This window comes from Thermobia domestica, chromosome 10 (assembly GCF_964235325.1).
Source record: "Thermobia domestica chromosome 10, izTheDome1.hap1.1, whole genome shotgun sequence".
Taxonomy (NCBI): Eukaryota; Metazoa; Arthropoda; class Insecta; order Zygentoma; family Lepismatidae; genus Thermobia; species Thermobia domestica.
Genome location: NC_137463.1, coordinates 222,465,350 through 222,487,705, shown reverse-complemented (window position 1 = coordinate 222,487,705; position 22,356 = coordinate 222,465,350). Strand labels below are relative to the sequence as shown.

The 22,356-nt window shown below is 38.6% G+C and overlaps 1 protein-coding gene across 2 annotated transcripts in view; it reads right to left on the bottom strand.

Moving 5' to 3' along the window:
* LOC145663010 (caspase-9-like) overlaps nt 1–22,356 on the bottom strand; it is a 136,059-nt gene that overhangs the window by 21,611 nt on the left and 92,092 nt on the right. For both annotated transcript variants that reach the window (XM_081729136.1, XM_081729139.1), the window contains one exon: nt 21,449–21,660. In XM_081729136.1, coding sequence (XP_081585262.1) covers nt 21,449–21,660 — 212 coding nt within the window. The remainder of the gene's footprint in view (nt 1–21,448; nt 21,661–22,356) is intronic.

The window sequence follows — 22,356 nt, the reverse complement described above, 5'->3', positions numbered from 1 at the left end:
TCTGTCATAAGTTTGATGTTAATCTCGACATTTCGTGTTCAGAAAAAATATTTTAAAGCAATATTTCCTGCTGAGTGCAGAATGTAAGTGGAAAATAAGTACATATAAGATCACTTAACGACACTGTTATTCAGGCCCGTAGACGGGAGGGGCTAGAGAGAGCACTATCCCCCTTAAAGTATTTTTGCCCCGTCTTAAAATAACGCTGAGGAGAATTTTCAAACTAACTGAAAACAAGTGAAATTCTTGTAATTATATGTCCCAAATTGGGGGAAAATAGTGAACGATGCAAGCAAATTATAATTTTTCACTCTTTGCAGACGAAACCAGAGACAAACAACGAATTGAAGATTTGTCTATCTCCATTCAGCACCTTGTCAACTTTAAAGTCCAAGAAAAATGCGTGGCTGTACTCAAGTTGGATAAACAAAATGCTTTTTGCATTAAGCATGTGATCTCAGCCTATTTCGAGAAAGAGGAATTGTAAACCGACAGGATATTACGATGGAGCATGGGTCATGAACGAACAGAAGAAGGAAGTGCTAGCATTGTTACCTGAGGACTTAAACAGGAACATCTTGTTTGATCACTGTTTCAAGCACCAGCTGTATATGGTTGTTACTAGAGCAATTGATCAGTTCCTGAATTAAAGGAGTCCTTCGATATTTGTCAACAATTCTATTGCCCTTTCAGGAAATGAACCTTATATCAGAATACTTATGAAAAGTTTAAAGCGATTATTGCAGTAACCTTTTGACAGGATATTAGATTCAGTCAAGGTATTTGATGACAATAGATTTCACATACCAAATAAGCTGATGGCCGTCAAAGATTCTAGAGAAGAACATGCGTCGTTGAACAAGTTACCGAACTACTGCAATAGATATCTAGCAAGTCTTTCTGCTTCCTTGTGGAACTCAGGTTCAGAGTGCCTGGATATCTGAAACCTGTAAACGTACTATTATAAAGGAGAGATTTTGACATTGATACCGCTGTAAAACTAATAGACTCTGTAATCTAATACCTCAGATTTTGCCGGCAAGATGGAGAAATGTTTGGAAATCTCCTCCACGATGCAACGAAGCAGTATGAATTAAACACATCAGTGCAACCATCATTAAAACCAAAATGCACACTTGCAAGTAGTTCCACTGATTCGGTGGTTGATTTGAATCTCGGAAAAGTGAAGAAAGACGAAAATGAGTTGAGATTGTTCAACGAAGTTCTTGACTTTTCCGTCGAGGAAATTCGCAGCAGATTCAATGAGACAGAGGCGGTTGTGGTAGGAGCTATTTGCTATTTGCTAAGTGGTAACAGAAGTGAAGAGAATTTGTAACTTCTGTACGATGTTGTCAAATAGAAGGACCACCGTTTTCAACTACTTCTGAGTTTGGAGCAAAAAATAGTTAAAACAGACTAATAAATGAAACCGTATCGTTGGAGCAGCTGTCGGAACAAATTAAAAAATATGGTGAAGCTTTTCCTGGAATAAAGTTGCTTACAGAAGCTGCTTTATTCATGTCCACGGCCACAGTCGAAACTGCTTTTCCCACTTGACGTCTTTCTTTCGCCCCAACGTCTCTCCACGAATCATGAACGAAAATCGGACCTCGTTCTCTTGGCTTACAATGAAAACATTCTGCCTGAACTAGATTTAGACCAGCTTGTCATTGAGTTTGCGAAGTTCTTACGCAAACACCTTTTGACGTAAGTTCTTTATATAAGAAAATGTATTTACTTTTTTTTACATCGCCCCAAATTCTTTCTCAAATGTTATGTATATTATCAGCTGAATATATCGTAACTTCTCTGTAAAGTAAACAACTTGTAATGCCGAAATGTTTTAATTAACAGCATTACCAAGTGTTTTAATATAAATTAAAGTTTTGTATATTTTGCACTATTTAACACATAAAATCTATGTAATTTAAATGGAAACAGGTACTTGGGACAATACAGCGCTATTTGACATTTCAGTTTTTGGAGAAAAATGCCATTTTGAGTAATAGAAGTAGCAGAAGCAAGAAAACACTTAGGATGTTTACTTTCATCTAACCTCGTTTTTGGAATACTTGTGAACAGCAATGGACTATAAGATATCCAAGGATCCTTAAAATAATTAAATCTAATTTTGTTAATGTGGCATAACACTAAATTGCCACAGCACCTCAATTGTATACCATCAGGTTGTTTTTTAATCTTTGTACGTTAATGATCAATGTTCTTAATCTTGAATTTGTGACTTTAATATTATGAATATAGGATATTATGTATAAAAGAAGCTATAGCTATAGCTATTCTGTAAATAAATAAATATACAATTTTATTTTGTTCTTTGATGTTTCTGTCATTGCCCTGCCAGTATTCATTTTTGCACCCCTGTAAGATATCAGGCTGGCTACAGGACTGGTGTCAGTTTTTAGTGACTGATTAAAAGAACCAAAACCTTAAAAAAGTAAAAATTCGAAATATACGCGTACGTTATACTTTCCAAAATACAGCTACGTATTTAAATTGAAAACACTATATTTATTGTAATTCTTATAGCTAACGAAATAAGATGATGAGTGTTATTTTTACGTTATAAATGGTTTTCTACAAGTCACACAAGGAAAAAGTTTAAATATTGTCCACTAAACTGGAAACTGGAAGTTGCATAATGGGTTTTGAAATTGGTTTATTTAAATAAATGAAATGAATTTATATTAATGATACAGACATGAAGAGTATCAAGCTTACAAATATATTACTATATAAATAGAAATACTTTACATAAGATAGATAATACTACGAAGAAGTTAAAAAGAGCAGCTGAAAATATATATTAATTTAAATCTTACATCATCTTGAAGCATTTACTAGTGTTTAAATAGAAAAGAGATTACATGACGAATGGTGCCAAAGTTGTAAATTTACAAATTTCACTGTGTTGATATTTGGAAGATTTCCTACTTGCGGATTGAGTTTCCTCTTATACATTGTTTTCATTTTTCTCTGAAGTAACCAAGTATAGTCCCACATAAAGACAGGATCCCATCTACCTTCGTAACATTGTTCTATCTGTGAGATCTCTTGATAAAGCATCTCACCTTGTTCATCAGTCACTGAACCTAACTTCAGCGGAAAGATACTAAGGTAGGAATGCATAAAGTGAAGTTTCAAAGACATTCTACATGTCAACACTTTACAATTTTGTATCACAACACACACAAGTTTTTCACAATCTTCAGGTTTCCCTCCCCCCCCACAAAAAAAATATGACAGCACTTGAAAGATAATCATACCGCCCTTTCAGCTGGGTTTAACGCCTGTATAAAATGTGGGTCCTTAATGATCCTTCTAATTTGTGGTGCAACAAATATATTTTCTTTCAATTTGGCCTCCGATACTTGTGAAAATATTTATCACAAGTATTCGAGGACATCACGACCTTCTCCATTTCTTTGACGAATGCCTGTATAAGGCCCAGCTTTACATGAAGAGGTGGCAAAAGTATATTCAGAGGATCAACTACAGAATCATGTGTTATATTTACTTGTCCTGAAATGAATACGTGTTTTTCTGGCAACTCTATTGTTTGGTAATGTTTCTCAGTGGCTCGTAAAATTTGCACGAATTTTTACTTGTATTACTTGTACTGAATTGCATTCAGTATCTTTGCCATACTTTCATGTGCTTCCTTAAGTCCAACAGTGCGTGCTAATGGGATTAATTGCTTTTGATTTCCATTATGTAAGAGAACTGTTTTAAGACTGTATTTAGATTTGTTTATGAACGAACGCCATTCTTCACATTTGTATTCAAAACCAACTGCCATCATTAGTCTGTCAATGTACACATAAATACAGACTGAATCCTTCATCTGGAAATTGTAGGCAACTGTTTCTGTTGATTTCTCTAGAAAGTCACATTTGTGTTCTCATGTAAGAATCCCCATTCTTGCAACCTTGAGGTTAGTACTTTTTTGCCAATTTTAAATCACGTACGAGATCGTTAAGTTCTGGTTATTGTACGCGATATAGAGTGATTTAAGGTTTGGGACAGACAATGCCATCAATCGTGGTCTTCTGAAAATTAAGACCGGAGCAGGGACAAACGAAAACCAATGTGACCACCGCTAGTACTTTCGTAATAAATACAGTAATTTTTATAATATGTTGGTTTCTAGTACGTTCATCAACTTTTTTTGTAATAGTAAAGGGTTAAGTATTTAGGGAATTCTTTATTCATCATTTGTTCTCATGGGGATAATATTCCTAACCCTAGTCATTAGAGGGCTACGCTTTCTCTTTGGCACAAGTGTTATTACACATTAGTTTTATTGCATTGGTTGATGGACTATGTGCAATTATGAAATGAAAAAGTTGAAAAAATATATCTAAACATGAAATCGTGTAGAAAACATTAAATATGAGTGCAGAAGAAAGGAATGTATATACAATAAACATACATATATAAGTGGTGCAAGTAGAAACTTTTTTTGTATAACTATGTAGAGAAAAGAGTGTATATAGTTGTGTTTTTAGGAATAAATATAATGCAGATCAAAGATGAAGTGCAGTGCATGCACGCCACAATCACAGACACAGTGTTAAGAAGACTAATGCAGATTAGTTCTTCTGTCTCGGAGCAGCTCGAGACTGATGGTGACATGGGGAAAGCACAGTGTTAGTGATGAAATTATACATGGTGCAAAGATGAAACAAATGAGGAAGATGATCTGGTATATGATAAATTTGAAAGATATCGCGTTCGTCGGCGGTAGGATGTTCTGTATTGATATACAACGTAAGAAGGACATTTAATGGCGTGTGCAAGTACCTATACGGGGAGTCAGTTTCAGCATCAGCCTGTAAAGTATCAAGAAAAAAAATGGGTGTGAGACTGTAAAACGAGAGAGTATGTGTTTCAAACGGATATCTGCGAGATGATGAGGCAGTTGAGGAAAATCGATATACCCATAAGTGAGGAAGTTGGGATATATAGCCTTATACGATGCGCAAGTCGAATGGCATGGCGTTCGAGTATTGACAATTGGTCATAGAATTTTCTGGGAGCGTTGCACCAAGCTATGTGTCCAAAAGTTAAGATGGGCCGAAGGAAGATTTTATATGTATTTAGTAGCAATGGTGCGATTAGGCCCCATGTAGTTCCAGTTAATGGCGTGTGCAAGCACCTATACGGGGCGTGAGTTTCAGCAACAGCCTGTAAAGTATCAAGAAAAAATGGGTGTGAGACTGTAAGACAAGAGAGTATGTGTTTCAAACAGATATCTGCGAGATGTTGAGGCAGTTAAGGAAAATCGATATGCTCATAAGTGAGAAAGTTGGGATATATAGCCTTATACGATGCGCAAGTCGAATGGCATGACGTTCGAATATTGACAATCGGTCATAGAATTTTGTGGGGGCGTTGCACCAAGCTATGTGTCCAAAAGTTAAGATGGGCCGAAGAAACATTTATGTATTTATGTATGTAGTAGCAATGGCGCGTTTAGGCCCCATGTAGTTCCAGTTAGGCAACGTAGAAGATTGAGCCGGATAGTAGCCTTTTGGGATATGTTCTCAAGATGAGCCTTCCAATTTAGTTTGGAGTCAAATACAACCCCAAGATATGTAGCCGTTCAGGGAGGTTGAAGATGATGGTCATTAAGTATGATTTTGAGGTTTCGCGGATTGCGATGAAACTTGGAGCACCGTTTCGGGGGTAAGAAGACCAATGCTTGTGTTTTCTCGCTATTGACAGTAAGCTTCCAAGTTTTGCACTACTGCATAAATTCGTTGAGAGTGGATTGCAATATCTTGCTGATCTAATGCATAATCTTGCCGAGAGCTAGAAAGGCCATGTATTAAAATCAGACAGCAGTTTCATTATCTAACCAGAAATTGCATGTATCTACCTACTGGAATAGGTATGAAGAATTGTATTGTGTCTTATCTTTTAATGAAGCGCCTAGAAATTTTGCGGCATTTCTGACATAATGGTTTCTGCAATACGCACATTTCTGAAGAAGGTTGCCTATTGTAGAGATTCGCATGTTCGAAATTCCGGAAAATTAAGTAATTTTGCATTTGTAATTCAGCAGCTTAACCACTACACCCAGATCATTGCTTGGTAGACGTTTAGTTGTCCGCGTATTTGTTTGTATTTGTATTTTATTTACTCACTTCGACAATTTTTAATCTTTTTTCTGTGTTTAGCAGCTTGTTGTGGCTTTCTATTTCATATCGTCCTTTATGTACACTATGCACTATTGGTATTCATAGCTTGTGCTCTCTGCAATGTCTTATTCAGGTTAGACTTTTCTCTTTACCCTTACTACATATTTGATTGATTTATTTCTCATATTCTTCATGGTTAGAGCGCAGGAATACCAGACTCAAAAAACAGATGTATATTTACATTCCTGATAGACCGTACATGTGCTGCCGGTAGCCGAACCTGGTGAGGCGTTGAGGGTTCATAAAAACATCTTAAATTTGAATATCAAAGATTCGAACCTCGGACTCAGATGTGTTTTTAATTTATATTTTAAACATGAGCATGTGATGGAATAATTAATGTTGTAATACCTTTTTAGTTCCGAAACGTATACTTAAAGGACTTCTCGGTTTAAAATTTTAGAATGATCGCTGACACTTTGATAGTGTAAAACTAGACTGAAATAAATTAGAAATGCATACAATGAACTAATTTTATTTAATTATTACTATACATTTCTACAACAAATATATTTTATAAATAATTAATCATACCACACTGATAAATTAAAAATATATATACATTTTAGTTAAAGTACACCCTCTGCAATGAAGATATCAGTATCTTCTTTACCACCAAAAATATATATAGCCATTTTTTACAGTAAAACGAAGAATTGTGCTCCCTCTTGTATGAAGAATTTACCCCATAGCATTCCGGCAGAGGGCTGCCGTAGGCCCATCGACGTGCTAATGACGGGCCGGTGGCGGACATTTCCGCCGTACCGCCTGCTTAATTACACTAATTACACCGTCGTCCAGCCGGCGGGGTATCCGCCACAATCCCGCTGCGCCACTGCTTCTAGTCGATACCCTTCTGAAATTCCTCCACGTTTTTTTTTTCATGTACAAGACAGTCGAAACGACCGCGAACTGCCGCCGTTTGCCACTATAAATTGCTCTTCACTCCACTTTCTCTAGTTTAGTTTTCGCAAAACCGTATTGGTACTTAAGCGCCGACGTCTCTATACCAATACATGGCTAAAATACAAAATAACTACCACTTGACCGTGGTACTTGTGTGCTAATTTAACATAATTGAGCATTGAGTATTGAGTATTCTTGACGGTCTTCTGCGAGAAGTTTCAAGCCTAAGCTCCTGCCTTCTATGTGTTGCATGGATTTGACTGCTGGTTTTTGACGTATCACTTCTGATGGACTGCAACTGTCGCAAGTCCTTTGTGCTCTCTTCTGTCTAGTCTATTGCGGGCCTGGCATTCGATAGGTTCTTCTTGGTTGTGATTCCAATCTGCGCTACTGACGGGTTTGTATGAGATCTGACATTCGCCCAGAATCTGGTTGACCTCGCTAAAGAAAGGTAGCTCCAAGTGCTCGTGTATCTGCGTTATGGGAGTGTCCAGGGAGTGGCCTGTGATCAGTACTCTGTTTTACACTATCTGGAGGCGCCGGCAGTGGCAGTGCGCTGCATGCTCCCACGCCGGTTGCGCAAACAGCAGTCGTGAACTGATTCACAATACATACAGGTTTCTGCGTGCTTCATGTGATAGTCCGTTGGCTGTTGTCGTATCGACGATGTGTCCAAACGTCAACTTAATGTCAAGGGTGACGCGTAGGTATTCGGAGGTTGCTGTTCCAGATGAGCGCTGTGCAGCGTCAGGTTGTAGTGCCTCCTCTTGTGATGTTTCCCAAAGTCGACAAGCGTCGTTTTCACTTGGTTTATTTTTATTTTCGTCTTCCTGGTCCAATCCTCGATGTAGTTCAGGTGTCTTTGGAGCGCCACTTCCGCATACGTCGGGTTGCGGTTGCTCTTGAATGTCGCCGTGTCATCAGCAAAGGTGGCCGTAATCATGTGCGCAGTCGTCGGAAGGTCCGCAGTGTACATACTGCTAAGCAGAGGGGATATGCATGATCCTTGAGGGACCCATGCTCTAATCGGTCTTGCTGCTGCACTTGCCCCAGTAATTGAAGGTGCGATGCTGGAGATAGCTGAGTATCACTTTATCCAGGTACGGTCATATGCCAGCTTCCTTGAGTTTGTGGATGAGTCCGGAGTGTCACACTCTATTGAAAGCTTTCACAATGCCGTGGAATATTCGAAGAGTGTGGCCTCCGGCGTTGAATTGGTATGTGAAGTCTTCCGCTACTCTGATTAGTTGCAGGGTCGTGCTGACCCCAAATCTATATCCGAACTGATGCTGTGGCACGCTGTTATGTTCTTCTGTTTGCTGGAGGAGTCTCCTCTGGTTGACCCTTTCAGCCACCTTGCTGATGTGGGTAAGAAGGTTTATTGGCCTGTGGATTTTGATTTCCGACCTCGAGCCTCTTGCTTTCGGTATCATTATCAGTCTGGACTCCTCCCAACAGGAAGTGAAATAGCCTGTTTGTAGGGTACCGTTGATGTTACTGCATAGCACAACTATCACTTTCTGTAGGGCATGCTTGAATGCTATGGAATGTATCTTGTCTGCTACGGCTTGTAACGTTTATAACATATTATTTTTATATTTTTACACGTTAAATTTATCCCACAGTTCGTATAAGTTTTAAATATATCAACATGATCAAATTATATTAAGTCAAACACGTCACCTTGTAACAACACTACCTTTTATTATTCTTTTCACAACTCCATTAATAATAATCTTTTTCGGTCGTCATAGCAACCTTTAAATAAACAACTATCTCCTGTTATGGTAAGTAAGAGTACAGTTTATACATATAGAATCAACACAGTTTTGTCAGCTACTACGATTTAAATCTTATGTCTTTATATTTAGAATCAACAACATATTATTTCATTTCTTCCTTTTCTTCCACTCAACAGATTGTGTACTTTTACACACCGTTGCCCAAGATCAAGATACGAAAATGGAAGTAATTTATCGCATTGATATATAATATAATTGTAGGCTGCTCGCTTGGAATGTAGTCTTTTGATGAGCTGCTGCACCTCTCTTTTCGTGGTCAGATGGTCTGCTGGGCACTAGGTTGGTTGCTGGATGATCCGTAGGCTTTCCTCTTCTTCCAGGATTGCCGGATCTGGTGGCATTTGATGCTCCTTGAACATGTCTTCCTAATGAGCCAAGAAGTGTTCTGCTTAATCTGGAGCTGAGTACATCATTCCTTGTGGGCCTCGAATCGGCTATGTGCGTGTCGGTTCTTGGGGTTTCGTCATGGATCGCAGGAACCTCCAGAAGTCCGGTGATGGTGCGTCCAGCACTTCTAGCGTCTTGTCCGTTTCTGGGTTTTGATGCGCTTCAGTCTCTTCTTAACCCTTGCGGTGAGTGCGTTCCATAGTTCCTTGTATTGTGATCACCTCAAAGTATGCCACTTCTTTCGCGCCCATGTTTTCATTTGCACTAGTGTGTTGGTGCGAAGTTCTTCGTGGTCTGTTTGCTGCTTTTGGTGTTGTGCTGCCCGAGTCGTTGCCTGTCGTAATGCAGACTTCATTGTTGTTGTCAAGGATTGTGTCGCCGCATCTATGTCCATTGGTGTTCTCACCGGAAGCAGTGTGTTCACCATTTCGGCCAGTATCTGCATGTACGTGTTCACTCAGTGGTCTTCTGCTGACGTTGGTTTGCAAGTGTGTAGTGCCTCATGGCTATGGTCGTTATCACTGGGATATGATCTGAGAGTAGCGCGAGGACAACGACTGATTTCTCAAAAATTGCTACGTTGTCTGCCAGAGTCATATCCAGTATATCAGGTAGGTTTCCATTCTTCGAATAGAAGGCGAGCTCCGTGCGTTGTGCTGGTATAAGATCTAGTCCTCTTAGCGCTCGCTAATCTGCTCTTCCGTTTGCGCTCGACACACAAGAATTCCACTCCGGATGTATACAGTTCAGGTTACTTCCGTTGAAGATTCGGTAACCTAGTCTTGTTAACAACTGAAGTTCCGTTGCGTGAAGTGGCTGAACACGAAGCTTGTACGCCACAATGTGGTGCAGTAATCCTTCCGGTGAGTGCAGAGTTAGGCCTGTTGCTTCTATTGATTTTATGGCTGGTAGTGGAAGTGGATCGTGCTGAATCTGTCTTTTAATGACTATTGCTGTAAGATTTTTGATGCCTGCTCCATCGGTTCTGGAAATATTGTAATTCATGATGCGAAAAGTGTCTTGAGGCTTGAGGCAAGTCTTGCTGATGAGATCGACGTCGACACTCTCCCTGGTCTGGAAGTCTGTGAACTCATCTTGCTGAGTTTAGATGCCATTCGCATTCCAGCAGATCAATCGGATGACACGGTCAAGTCTGTTTGTAGTAGGATCCAATATCGATGAGTGCGGCAACTACTTCCATGATGGCGCTCATTTTGGAGACGTGTTCTTTGGCTTCATTAATCTTGTGTAGTTCGGTCTTGAACGTCTCGAGGAACCTCTTAACGTTCAAGCTGGTCAGAACATTCATGATTTCGTTCAGGGTGGTGACCAGGGAGGTATCCACTGTTCCGGTGGTGCTGTAGTCGGGCGGTGCTTTCTCGCCGTCTGCTTTCTCTGTTGAGATGGCTGGGGCTGTCCCTGCAGTGGTGAACGCTGGTGCGGTTTGTGCTTCGTTTGAAGTGTTTGTCTGGTTGTCATATACGACAGGTGGTGTCTTGATACCGTGCGCAAGTTGGGTTTACGTAGTGGGTACAGCATCTATGGTCTTGGACGTTATCCTGTTCTTATCTGCTGGTGGTGTCTTCTTGTTCGCTGATGCTGTCATCTCTTTGTCAGTAGCGGGAGATGGATTAGGAGGGGGATTTTCTGCTTCTGTCCAACTCGCTTCTTTTTCTTCACCTGGATGTAGGGGCATCCTTGGTGTTTCGCCGGATGCGGCCTCTGACAGTTGACACAGACTGGCGGCGTGTCTCTCGTCTTCTTCAGGTTGTCTTGGGTTAGGTGTGGTCCCCTGCACTTAACACACCACGCACCTACTCGACAGGTTTGTTGCAAGTGGGGACAGTGCAAGATCTCCTTTCCCTTATATGGCTCAACTTCTACCTTGTAGCTCAGTAGACGTCGTAGGTCGTATATGTTGGGACCGGGGCTCTTCTCGAAGATGTATAGGAAGAGCGGAAAGAACGGTCGGTTGGCGACCGCTTAGGGAGGACCTCTCAGTTGGCTGAAGGATTCAATTGGATATCCTAGATCCACGAGCTCTTCTTTGATGTCTGCTGTTTCGGCGTCCGTGGGCAGCTTCCACATCACTGCCTTCTGTGGACGGTTAGATTTAGGCATCTCTGTTGCAAACTAGTAATTGCATTGTGTGAGGAATGCTTCCACTTTGGAGAAGTCCATCTAAGTGGATTCCCAGTGTGTTATTTTTATGGTACGAAGTTATATGGCCTTAGAACGTGGGACACAGCGTGTTCGTTAGTGTGCACTTCTTGTTGACTCCATATATGTAGAATGGTGGTATCTTCTTTCTTGAGAGGTGTGGACGGCGGTTGCACCACCATCTTCCATTTCTTCATGTCCATCTTGGGCGTTGATGTCTTGATGTCCATCGTCTTCTTCCGATACTCTGGGGTGGAGGGGGACGAATTTGTTCCTAAAGAGGATTAGTGATGTGATGGATGGCTCGCGGTTGTGGGGCTGCCTGGCTTGCGGCGAGGTTCAACAAAGCCGTCGTCTGCTGGAGAACCATCAGTTGTGGTGTTCATCTTGTCACTGCTTTCGCTGTCACCTGTGCCTCAGAGAAGTTGGGAATTTATCTTGAGCTTGGATGTTCCCGTCTAGATCTTTGAGGGGGCTGAGGTAGGTGGTCGGTCACTTGGGTGGTGTAGCTTCTAGCAGCTCTGAGTTGGGCTGATGAGTTTAGCTGTGGCTGCGATGTACTGTGCTTTCTGGCGACAACGGGATCGGTGAATTTTCTTTTCACTGGTTTTCTCTCCTTTTTCAGTTGGCTGGAGGGAGGCTTACAGAACTTCGAAGCTGGTGCCGACATGTTGTGTGCCTCCGTATGTTCTCGGACGCTTTTCACTTAGCAATTGAGAGGTGTTGAACCCTTTACGTGTGGCTCTGGTAAGGTCCGGGGCGACGTAGTTGACCGCAACTAATGTTCACTTTGCGGCTCTTATAACGGCCGTAGTTACTGTATGTAAATATCTAAGTTCACTGTGTGGCTCTAGAAAGGGCCGTAGTCACTGTACGTAAATAACTATGTTCAGTGTGTGGTGCTTGTAAGGGTCGTGATCACTGTACATCAATAATTTCACTATGTGACTCTAGTAAGGGCAGTAATCAAATGTAGCTAATTAACTAGTGTTTACTATGTGGCTCTATTAACGGCCGGAATCAGTCTAGTTGCAAATACTATGCACTGTTTGGCACTCGCAATAATTTGGTTACTGTCTATTGATCAACTAATATGCACAATGTGGCTCTAGTTAGGGCCCAAGACGCTGTGATGCACACCCTCTAGGAGTGTTTTGGGCGTGCGCCTATTGGCCGATTTTTCTTATAGCCTGGGTAATATGTGGTTGACAGTTTATTTAGGAAGGACCTATATTTCGTATTATTCCAGCGGGCAACCTAGCTCAGAATGACTGATCCTGCGCTTATTAGGTGTTGGCCAGAGAAAGTCGAATCCTGATTGGATCCCTTGCCTGCGTCGCTCCGACAAATCAGAAATGCTCACTCGGTAGCAATGTCTCGGAGGCACCCAAGTTACTGAATAAAACTAGGTTTGTTCGCCAATTCGCATGGAGCTATTGAAGTTTGCAAAAAAAAACTTACCTACTGTGCAATTTACCCTGATTGCACAAAATTTAAATGACAATACCCGTCTCATTATGGACAGCTGGAAAAATAATGAAAATCATTCAAATTTCAGTATTCTTACGAGACAGTCATAGGTGAACCTCTAATAAAATTGGTCATTTGTAAGTTACCAATAGACACTGCAGTTGATAATATTCACACCAATCTAAAAAAAATACAGGATACCCTGTTATTCCAGTTCAGCAACTTAGAGGACATAGAGGGAAACTTTTTCCACTGTTTTTAGTTACTCTCAAGAAGACATCTGATGCACAATCTATTTAACTACTTAATACATTGAATTCCAACGAATTTCAGTGGAACCCTACAGTTTGAAGACGTTTACACAATGTTATAAATGTCAACGCTTTGGATCCACCAAATCCTATTGTTATGCTAGTCCTAGATGTCTCAAATGTACTGAAGGAAATGACACTTACAGATTCTCTAACAAATTATCCGATATTCCTGCTAAATGCCCAAATTGTGGAGGTCACCCAGTAAATTACAGAGGATGCCCAGTTCTCAGTAAACTATTGTCAAGACGTACCACCCAAAAGAAACATTATCATCTGACGCAGATTTTCCTCCTTTAACGTCTGACCCACCTGCTGTGCCCCCCGGGCCGGGACTGGTAGTGCTGATACTTATGCCAAAAGGATGCCTTCTATGTCTAAGAAATCAATTAGTATCTTTTCTAAAGACAACACTCTGCTGATAAAGAACCTAGCTTAACAGGAACAAGCTTATGAGAACTTCCAACAATCTTAAGGGATAAACAGCCCTTCAAACTTCTTTCGACGCAGACTTGCACGTCTCCAAAAAGCAACAGATGTATTAACCAAATTATCGATACTTTATGAAATTATGGAAGACATTACAGAATCTATGCTTTAAGAACATTTTACAATTGCATTCAGGACAACCACCCTTATGAGGGTCACTTCAGATAACCACCATTAGCTGCCTCAGGAACCAATCAACAACAGTGCCACTTGTTCTAACTATAAATGCTAAAACTCACCACCTATAAATACAATGGATAAATTCGTCAAGAAGGTGCGACAGTCGCCCTTCCATATCAAATTATATGCGTTTAATTCACATAGTTTCACAGTACATATAGGAGGAAAGGGATCCAGAAGAGAACCCGGTACTCCCTACCTGTAAACCCGCCAGATACAAGAGAGAGAGTGAATATTGCGCCTTTAGTGTGTTCAGTGCTTTGTGGCTACAGCTACCTACAGCATGCGGCACGCAAGATGCACACTTAACTGCACTAGCACTGGCACTTTCAACACTTTTTCCCACTTTTAATAAACATAAGCACTGAGTTTAAGGAGTTTTCACAAAATAAGCGAGAAAAATTTATTATTTTCACTTGATAACACAAAATAACGGGAGCGCGAAAAGCATGGTCCTCACGTACTGATATCGTATCTTATTAATTTAACACCAAAGACATCGGGTTCCAAGCATATCAGAAATAGCTTGTAATAGTCAGTCAAATATTTAATTTTGGATATTATTGTTTGCAATCAGCAAAGCTTTAGACAATATATTTTAGTCATTTTTTGCCAAGTAACAAATAACGTAACATATTCTGCTGTAATCGGTCACGAAAATAGTTTTGTAAGCCTAATAATTGTCTGACAATTATTATATGAGTACAGTGTTGTCAGCTGTTAGTCTTATATCCTAGCTCACCGGACGTTACCAAGTTCTCACAATCATTCAATGGTCATTCGTCAAAAAGTCCCTATAAGACAACCTGGCGGAAAAACAACTACCATCTAACTTTACGACGACGGCAGCTGCTTCGTTGGATTTCCTTCCTTCATTTTTCCTTCACTTCGGCTGCTATCCGCCAAAAGAAGACAGCGTACCCATGGTAGTTGGCAACACTTTGCACATGGGGATTGTTACTCGCCTCGTTTACCCCTCGTTTCGGTTCATATGAAAACCACAACAAATGACGTTCACCACGCGAAGAATGAAGAATTGTGGGTAATGCAAAGCCGATCCGTACCCGCCACACGACCATAAGCAAGAAAACCGCCACTATCAACGTATGGTCCGAAGGTTGCATCCATCGCAGCACCGCGTTCTTGGTTACCCCGAGCAAACCGCCTTCGGTAAACCAGTGGTTGCACATACGCAACAGACTCGATGTCTCACGCCTCGTTCCTGCTCGGAATCCGATTATATACCGTCATATTAGCGATCGGCTTGACGATGTGCGGCGGACAGTTGCTCATGGGGTACATATCCTTTTCGCGTTTTCGGAAATAACCGTCCGATATTTCCTCTTCAAATATTTGGTAATTTCCTAATGAAAAGAGATATAAAATTTCTACACATAAGAAACAATAGATCCGTGGTGCACCATAACGTATGAATGGAAAATTAGAGATAACAATCAAGAATATAAACTCATCATCCTAGATTCAGTCACTGGCTATCAGCTGCTTTCTTTTCGAAAAGGACCGCTGCCAGAGAAAATAATCCTAAATGTTTTACATTGAAATTCTCAACTTTCACTAACTCTTTCTTGAAGGACGGTAATTCAAATTCAAGAACATTAAGTGGGGCATATATATTATTAAATTATTCTAGTAAGCAAACTTATAGAATCGACATTTCACTTATTTGGTCTAGTTATATGTTACGGAATGGAACAATGAAATTAATTTTTTCGTTAAGTGGTAAATATTGTACGATATACGAGCCAGGCAGTTGGCCAATTAGATTTCAAATCGTACACGTGATAGCTAAATGTGTACCATGACCATTCTGAATTCTTGTGAACAAAATATATGTTAAAGATGGACATAGCCAGAACACAGAAACAAAATAGTTTTGGTCTCTGATGATGCAACCTCTTAAGTAATCACCACAGATAGTTACTTTTCCAGCCAGGTGCTAGACACGTTTTTCCTTGTTTATTTTATACCATGTTTTCAACTCTTTCAAACTGTACCAAACACAGACATTAGAGATGTAATATTAACCTTAACAAAAGTATTCAACTTGAAAAAAAAAAACATTGTTATCAACATATTTCGGATATGTCCTGTGCCTAAATGAAAACGCACACAATTTGTTTTATGCAATAAATAAATACTATGGAAACATGGTATTACAGTAAAATTAGTATTGCCTACCTATCTGTACACTACAACTGAGAATTTAGCATGAAAAAATAAAAATTTCAAAACTGGACTCTTTTCAAAAATTAATATATCAAAAAACCCACGTAATTTTTATTTTAAAAATTACTCAAAGTATGCAAACAACATTCTTCTCTATTCCTATGAAGACAAAGTTGGTATTATTTTTCTGCAAAGAGAGCTATGAATTTTTGTATTGCACCTTACACTAGTTGTTAAATATTAATAAAGTAGTGAACAAAGTGTGGGATCGGAAGACGGTTTTTCATTTAAATTCCACATCCAAGGTGTTATATCACCATAGTAACAATATAAGTAAATATATTGACCAAGAGCAGGATGAGTAATTACTAAGACTTATTTTATGTAAACACTCACCAGTGTATCATAGCTGTGCAAAACTGTCTTCGGTAAGGTTTATTGGGTTGCTGGAAATTTGTGAAGACGAGGAGAGCATCCAGTGGGATTAAGGGAATCCATCTTGAGTAGTACACTTCTTACGGAAATTCTACAGATATGTGCACTGAAGGCCATTATAAACCAGTTGAAGTACCATGTGGAGTTATAAGCGAGATCGTAACGTCTTCCAGTTTGAATGATACGTGCTTTATTTGTTCCATCCACCACTGATTGTCTAATACACACGATACAAAATCATGTACACACAAATCCGTCACAGTATACCAAGGCTGGATTATCACATTTGGAGACCCTTTGCTAAAAAAAATGTGGCCCCTGCTGACTTCTCCAAATACATTTATGTGAAAGTACAATAGGAAAGTTAAGAGAATATGTTTCATATTTTTCGTCATATTTGATGTTATGATGATGATTGTATCTTCATGTTTCTAATTAAATATCAAGTTGAGATTTTGATCAGTGTACATGCCACAGCAAACCTGGAGGACCGGGGATATAAACCCCTAAGCCTCTCCCTTAATCCGGGCCTGCAGTATTCGAAACTAAAAATAAGAGGTTCGTTTGTATGAGCAGCAGTTCTGGCAATGGCAAGTTCATGTGATGCAATCCAAAAGTTGTTGGACTGAATACCAGTTATCTGTTTCACATTCACCTACTCTTCTCTTTTAATTAAACGATATTCTTCAACAGTACACTTGTCTAAAAAAAAGAAATGTTGTATTCTTCATGAATATACAGACAATTTCAACGAATCCTGCATCACCGGCTATGTTGCAGGTTAAATTTAATGGCACAGTGTTTTCCTAAACCACCTACACCATCACTGGGACCGTTTCTATGCCCAGTAACTAAAAATAGACATTTCGTTGTAACGTTGTGACTCACGCGTTGTAGCTCAAATAACTGAAATATGTTTTTGAAAATGCATTCTGCACTCTCAGGTACAAATACCTGCGTAGAAATTACGTGTCCATCACACAATACAGATATTTGACCTATGATCAACTAAACAGCACATAGTGCATGTGCACTATAAGTTAAGTCATCACTGCCTATAGCAAAGCTATGTGTGGTACGATAAAATTATCCAACACATGCGAATATTGAGATGTGGGTTAGTGGTAAAGCGTTCACCTCTGGTGCACAGGGTCTCTGGTTCGATCCCAGCTTACTCCGTGAACTTTGTGGTGGAAAAACACCGTGTGCGTGGGTTTCCTCGGGGTTGTCCTTCCACTTTCTTCATTCCACCATTTCATTCGTTTTTCATCATCACTGCCTGCTTTAACCTAGGTGGCATAATCATGGGACGTAAAATTTTAAAAAAATGCATTTCATTTTTGAGATTTGCGATGTTTGCCAATGCTAATTTTGGATCTCTTCGTGCAACACAACCATCCAGTTCTCTGCAAGACCAAAGTATTACTTGTAGATGTACTTGATTATTTCCTCAATGGCCTCTCTTTGAATGTGGCTAATATGAGCATGACAGATCCCTTTGTGATCCAATTGTTTACCAGTCACGTATTTTTGACACTACAGGTTATCGAACTGTTCTTGGTCAGTATATTTATTAACATTGTTACTATGGTGATATAACATCTTTTATTGGAATTTAAATCAAAAGCAGCGTTGCCAATCCCACACTTTGTTCACTATTTTATTATTATTTCACAAATTGTGTAAGGTCCAATATAAAATTTCATATATCTCTTCGCAGAAAAATAACACCAAGTCTTTCTTCATAGAGTTGGAGAACAATGTTGTGTGCATACCTTCTGTGATTTCTATGAAAATTCAGAGTGGGCTTTCTGAGCTATTAATTTGTAAGAATAGTCCAATTTTGAAATTTGCACTTTTTTCATGGTAAATTCTCACTTGTGCTGTACAGATAGCTAAGAAATAATATTTTTACTCTAATGTCGTGTTTTCATAGTATTTGTTCTTAGAATAAAACAAATCGTGTGTGTTTTCATATAGACACAGGACATATCCGAAATATGTGCACAACAATTTTTTTCCAAGTTCAACAATTTTTTTATAGTTTATGTTACACCTCTAATGTTTGTGTTTTGTATTTTTTGGAAGAAGTGTAAACATAGTATGAAATAAACAACAAAAAAGGTTTATAGCACTTTTTGTTCTTTCTTAATAATACCTTCAAAACGCCAATTCTCATTTTGCTGTTAAAGTAGCTATCTGTGGTGATTATTTAAGAGGCTGCAACACTGTTGCAAATCATCAGAAACAAAAACTATTTTGTTTCTGTAGTCTGTCGTGTCCATCTTTAATATATATATATTTTTTTTTCATAAGAATTCAAAATTGTCGATGGGCACCCGTTGTATGATTTGAAATGAAACAGCCCAGTTGCGCTTGGAAATAACTTGTTTGGAGGCATGATAACAAATAATGGGAAACACGTCCTACACCAAACGTTTCTTTTTGCTATTGAAAATGGAATTTTCATCATTAATCAAACAAAATTTCGTATTCACACAAAAGGTTATGGCGACGTGTTTAATAAATGGCACTACAGGAAATAAATGGCTAAAGAACGAGCCTGTTATACTTTCAGTCTTTCGCACATTACTGTACTTTCATATATGTTTTACTACAGTTATATTTATATATATATTATAACAAATTCTGAGATGTAGATATACAGAAGGATGGAAAAGAAGCTGGATAGAGAAAATAAGACATAAACAAATTCTGAGAACAGTGAATGAAAAATGAAGAATAGTGAAGTTGATAGTAAAAAACAAAAGAAATTGGTTTGGATACAGTATACGAATGAATTGCGTTATAAGAGATATTTTGGAACTACTAGTTTCTGGAAGGAGAGAGAGAGGGGAAGAACAAGGTGCCAGCTTCTGAACGATATAAAGATCGAAACGTCTGATGCCTTAACAGAAACTGAGCAGGATTTATTGTCTTTATCACCATACATAATAATGCCCTTTCTTTGGGTTAAAGAATTTAGTGTATTTAAGAGTAACATTGATGGTTTAACAAAATATGCATACAAATATAGTAAAGAATTGTTTCTGATTAGAAATTTTGGTTGAAGAGATATATATGGAATGTGTTTGAATTGCTGAACGAAAATATTGTTATTAGTATTTCTATCAGTAGTAATAAGAGTAGAAGAAATAGAAAGTTGGAAGGAATTCCACAATTCCTAATAATTTTCTCTAGATGTTCCAACCAATCAAAATGGTAATGACACGTCCTATGAGTACACCCCTTTCCGTGAGCATAAGTACCATGTTAACGATGTTTAAGTGTACCAAGCATTACAATACATGAAAATTTATTACCCAATTTTCATGCAATATTGTATAAAAATCTCTCTTTGTGAAAATGAAATAGAGTGATAGTGATTGAAGATTGAACTATATTGGAATTTCAAATTTAGGTAGTGAACACATACATATACACATAAATAAATCGTACATATAACTATACAGATAAACTAGCAACAAAGTAACGTGTAATAAAAACCTTTTATTGGCTAAGAGATTATATTATTATAGAGGCAATAGACCCGGACACCCACACCAAACTTTCTCGCTGCAATTCGGTAAACTAAATAATTTTATGCATACTTATTAGCGAAACATTTACTTATAAAATACGAACATCATTTCCTCGTAAAAGAAATTCGAAGGAAAATCAGCTGGAAAGTGATCTACCGTTTGTAAATATTTTAGCAAGTTATTACAATTTATTTGAGTTACTTATGGAATATTTGTTTATGAGGTATCAAATTTGAAAGTTATGAGGTATCGAAGTTGCACGAGTCCTGTTTGAAAAACAGTTAAACTCATAAACAATAGTTGAATTAATAGAGATATAAAAAAGTGAATTTGTTAATATTTTCGTAAAAATTTATTTGCGCAACATTATAGAGTTATTAATGAAATATAAAATAAATCGTTTGAGTCGTTTCTTCAGAAAACACCTCTCTACAAATTAATTATTCCTTATGAATGTTTTCAAAACAAATGAGTTATATTGTTAGGTTATTAATAAAATATATATTAATGAAATAAGAAAAAATTGCCTGAGTCGTTTTTGAGAAAATCATACAAGAAAACTAACCTCCAAGAATAAACTATCCTTTGTGGATTTTTCCGAGGTAGTAAGTTATGTTATATTGTCAGGTTATTAATAAAGTATTCACGGACTCCCGTATGGCACTTTCACTCAAAGAGTATTGAACGCATTATCGTGTAGATACCTCTTAAAGGGTAGATTCAGATCTCATATAGCCTCGGTGCTGAGACAGTATACTGAGCTTCAACACAAACGTCGTCTTTCTGGCGGTGTTCAATGTTTTATTTTTCAGAATCATGGAGTGTTTAAAAATTTTGCAAAAACTATTGCTTAGAACGGTTGAATTTTTGTTTGTTTGTAAATTTTCTAATAAAATTTCCTCACAAATACAGAAGGGTTCGGAAATATGTCCTTCAGAAATAAACAAAAGAATATGTGTATAATGTAAGGAATTGCTTTTCGTAACTCCCTTTGTTGTAAAACAAAACCAATTGCCTTATGAGTTGAGTTAATTTTGAGTTTTACGTGTCGTTCAGCAGCGAGGCTATATGAGACGCGGACTTACTTATTAACGTAGAATCCGAACCACATAAGCTCCAGTCGGGAATCGAACTCGGGTCTCCCACGCAAAAGGCGCGTACGCTAACTGCTTAGACACGAAGGAGCTCCAATTGCCTTATGGATACATTATATTATTCTTTTCGCAGGTTGTATCTCCAGAATAATGCGACCTTTATCCATGTTCATGTTAATATTTTATTAGATTTGTTGTAAAAAAAATAAAACTATATTATAGATGATAATCCAAAGTACACACAAATAAAAATAGAAAATGTACCTGCATGACCCGAAAAAGAATATTTTAGGTTTGTTCCTCAGATTGGCACAGTTTACATTAGTAAAATATTCCACAATTTCCTCCAGAGGAACCGGGATATCATCTGAGCCATATATTAAATGGCCTGATCCATGGCTGAATATGGCAATTATGGCAGAGTCGGCCTTCATATGATCCATCTCAGAAAATGCAACTATTTTCTTTCTAATTTGCTGCAAATGAAAAATAGAATAATTAGAATTCGCACTGGAGGTAAACTTGTTAACAAATATTTTGTTCAAAATATAGACAACTAGTTGCAATGCTCGTTCACTGCACAGAAACATATTGTTTACTACTCCTTATTAAAAATGTAACACCAGGAAGGATATAAGAAAGCAGCGCCATAGTGGATGACAGAAACATGATGGTACAAATAGCAAATAACTAACTTATAGCCTTGTGCAATGCGTGATAACATTACAACAGAGGACCAGAATTGGCTACGGTTACTAGCCGGTGAGCGCATCAAGGAAAGTCGGAAGAGCTGCAACACGGCGAGACGTAGAGAATATTAACCCTTGGATGTTCTTCTAAGGTACGGCAAAATATGAGTCTTCGATACAGTAACACAACTTATAAACCTGGCGGAGTTCTCAAGGGTGAGAAACATTGTGTACCCATCGACCAGACATTTTCAATCGGTGCAAGATCGTTGGAATTCACCAGGTAAGAAACCAGAGAAATATCGTGTCCAGCCAGAAAGTGTATGACGATAGAATGTGCAACATGAAGGTGTGAATTATCCTGCTGGAATGAAGTCCCTGGAAGTACCTGCACTACGAAGGGACTATAATAAGGTCCAATACCTCATCAATCAAGATTTATGTTGCCAAATGTGAAAGCGGCAATCATGATGCTGCACACGG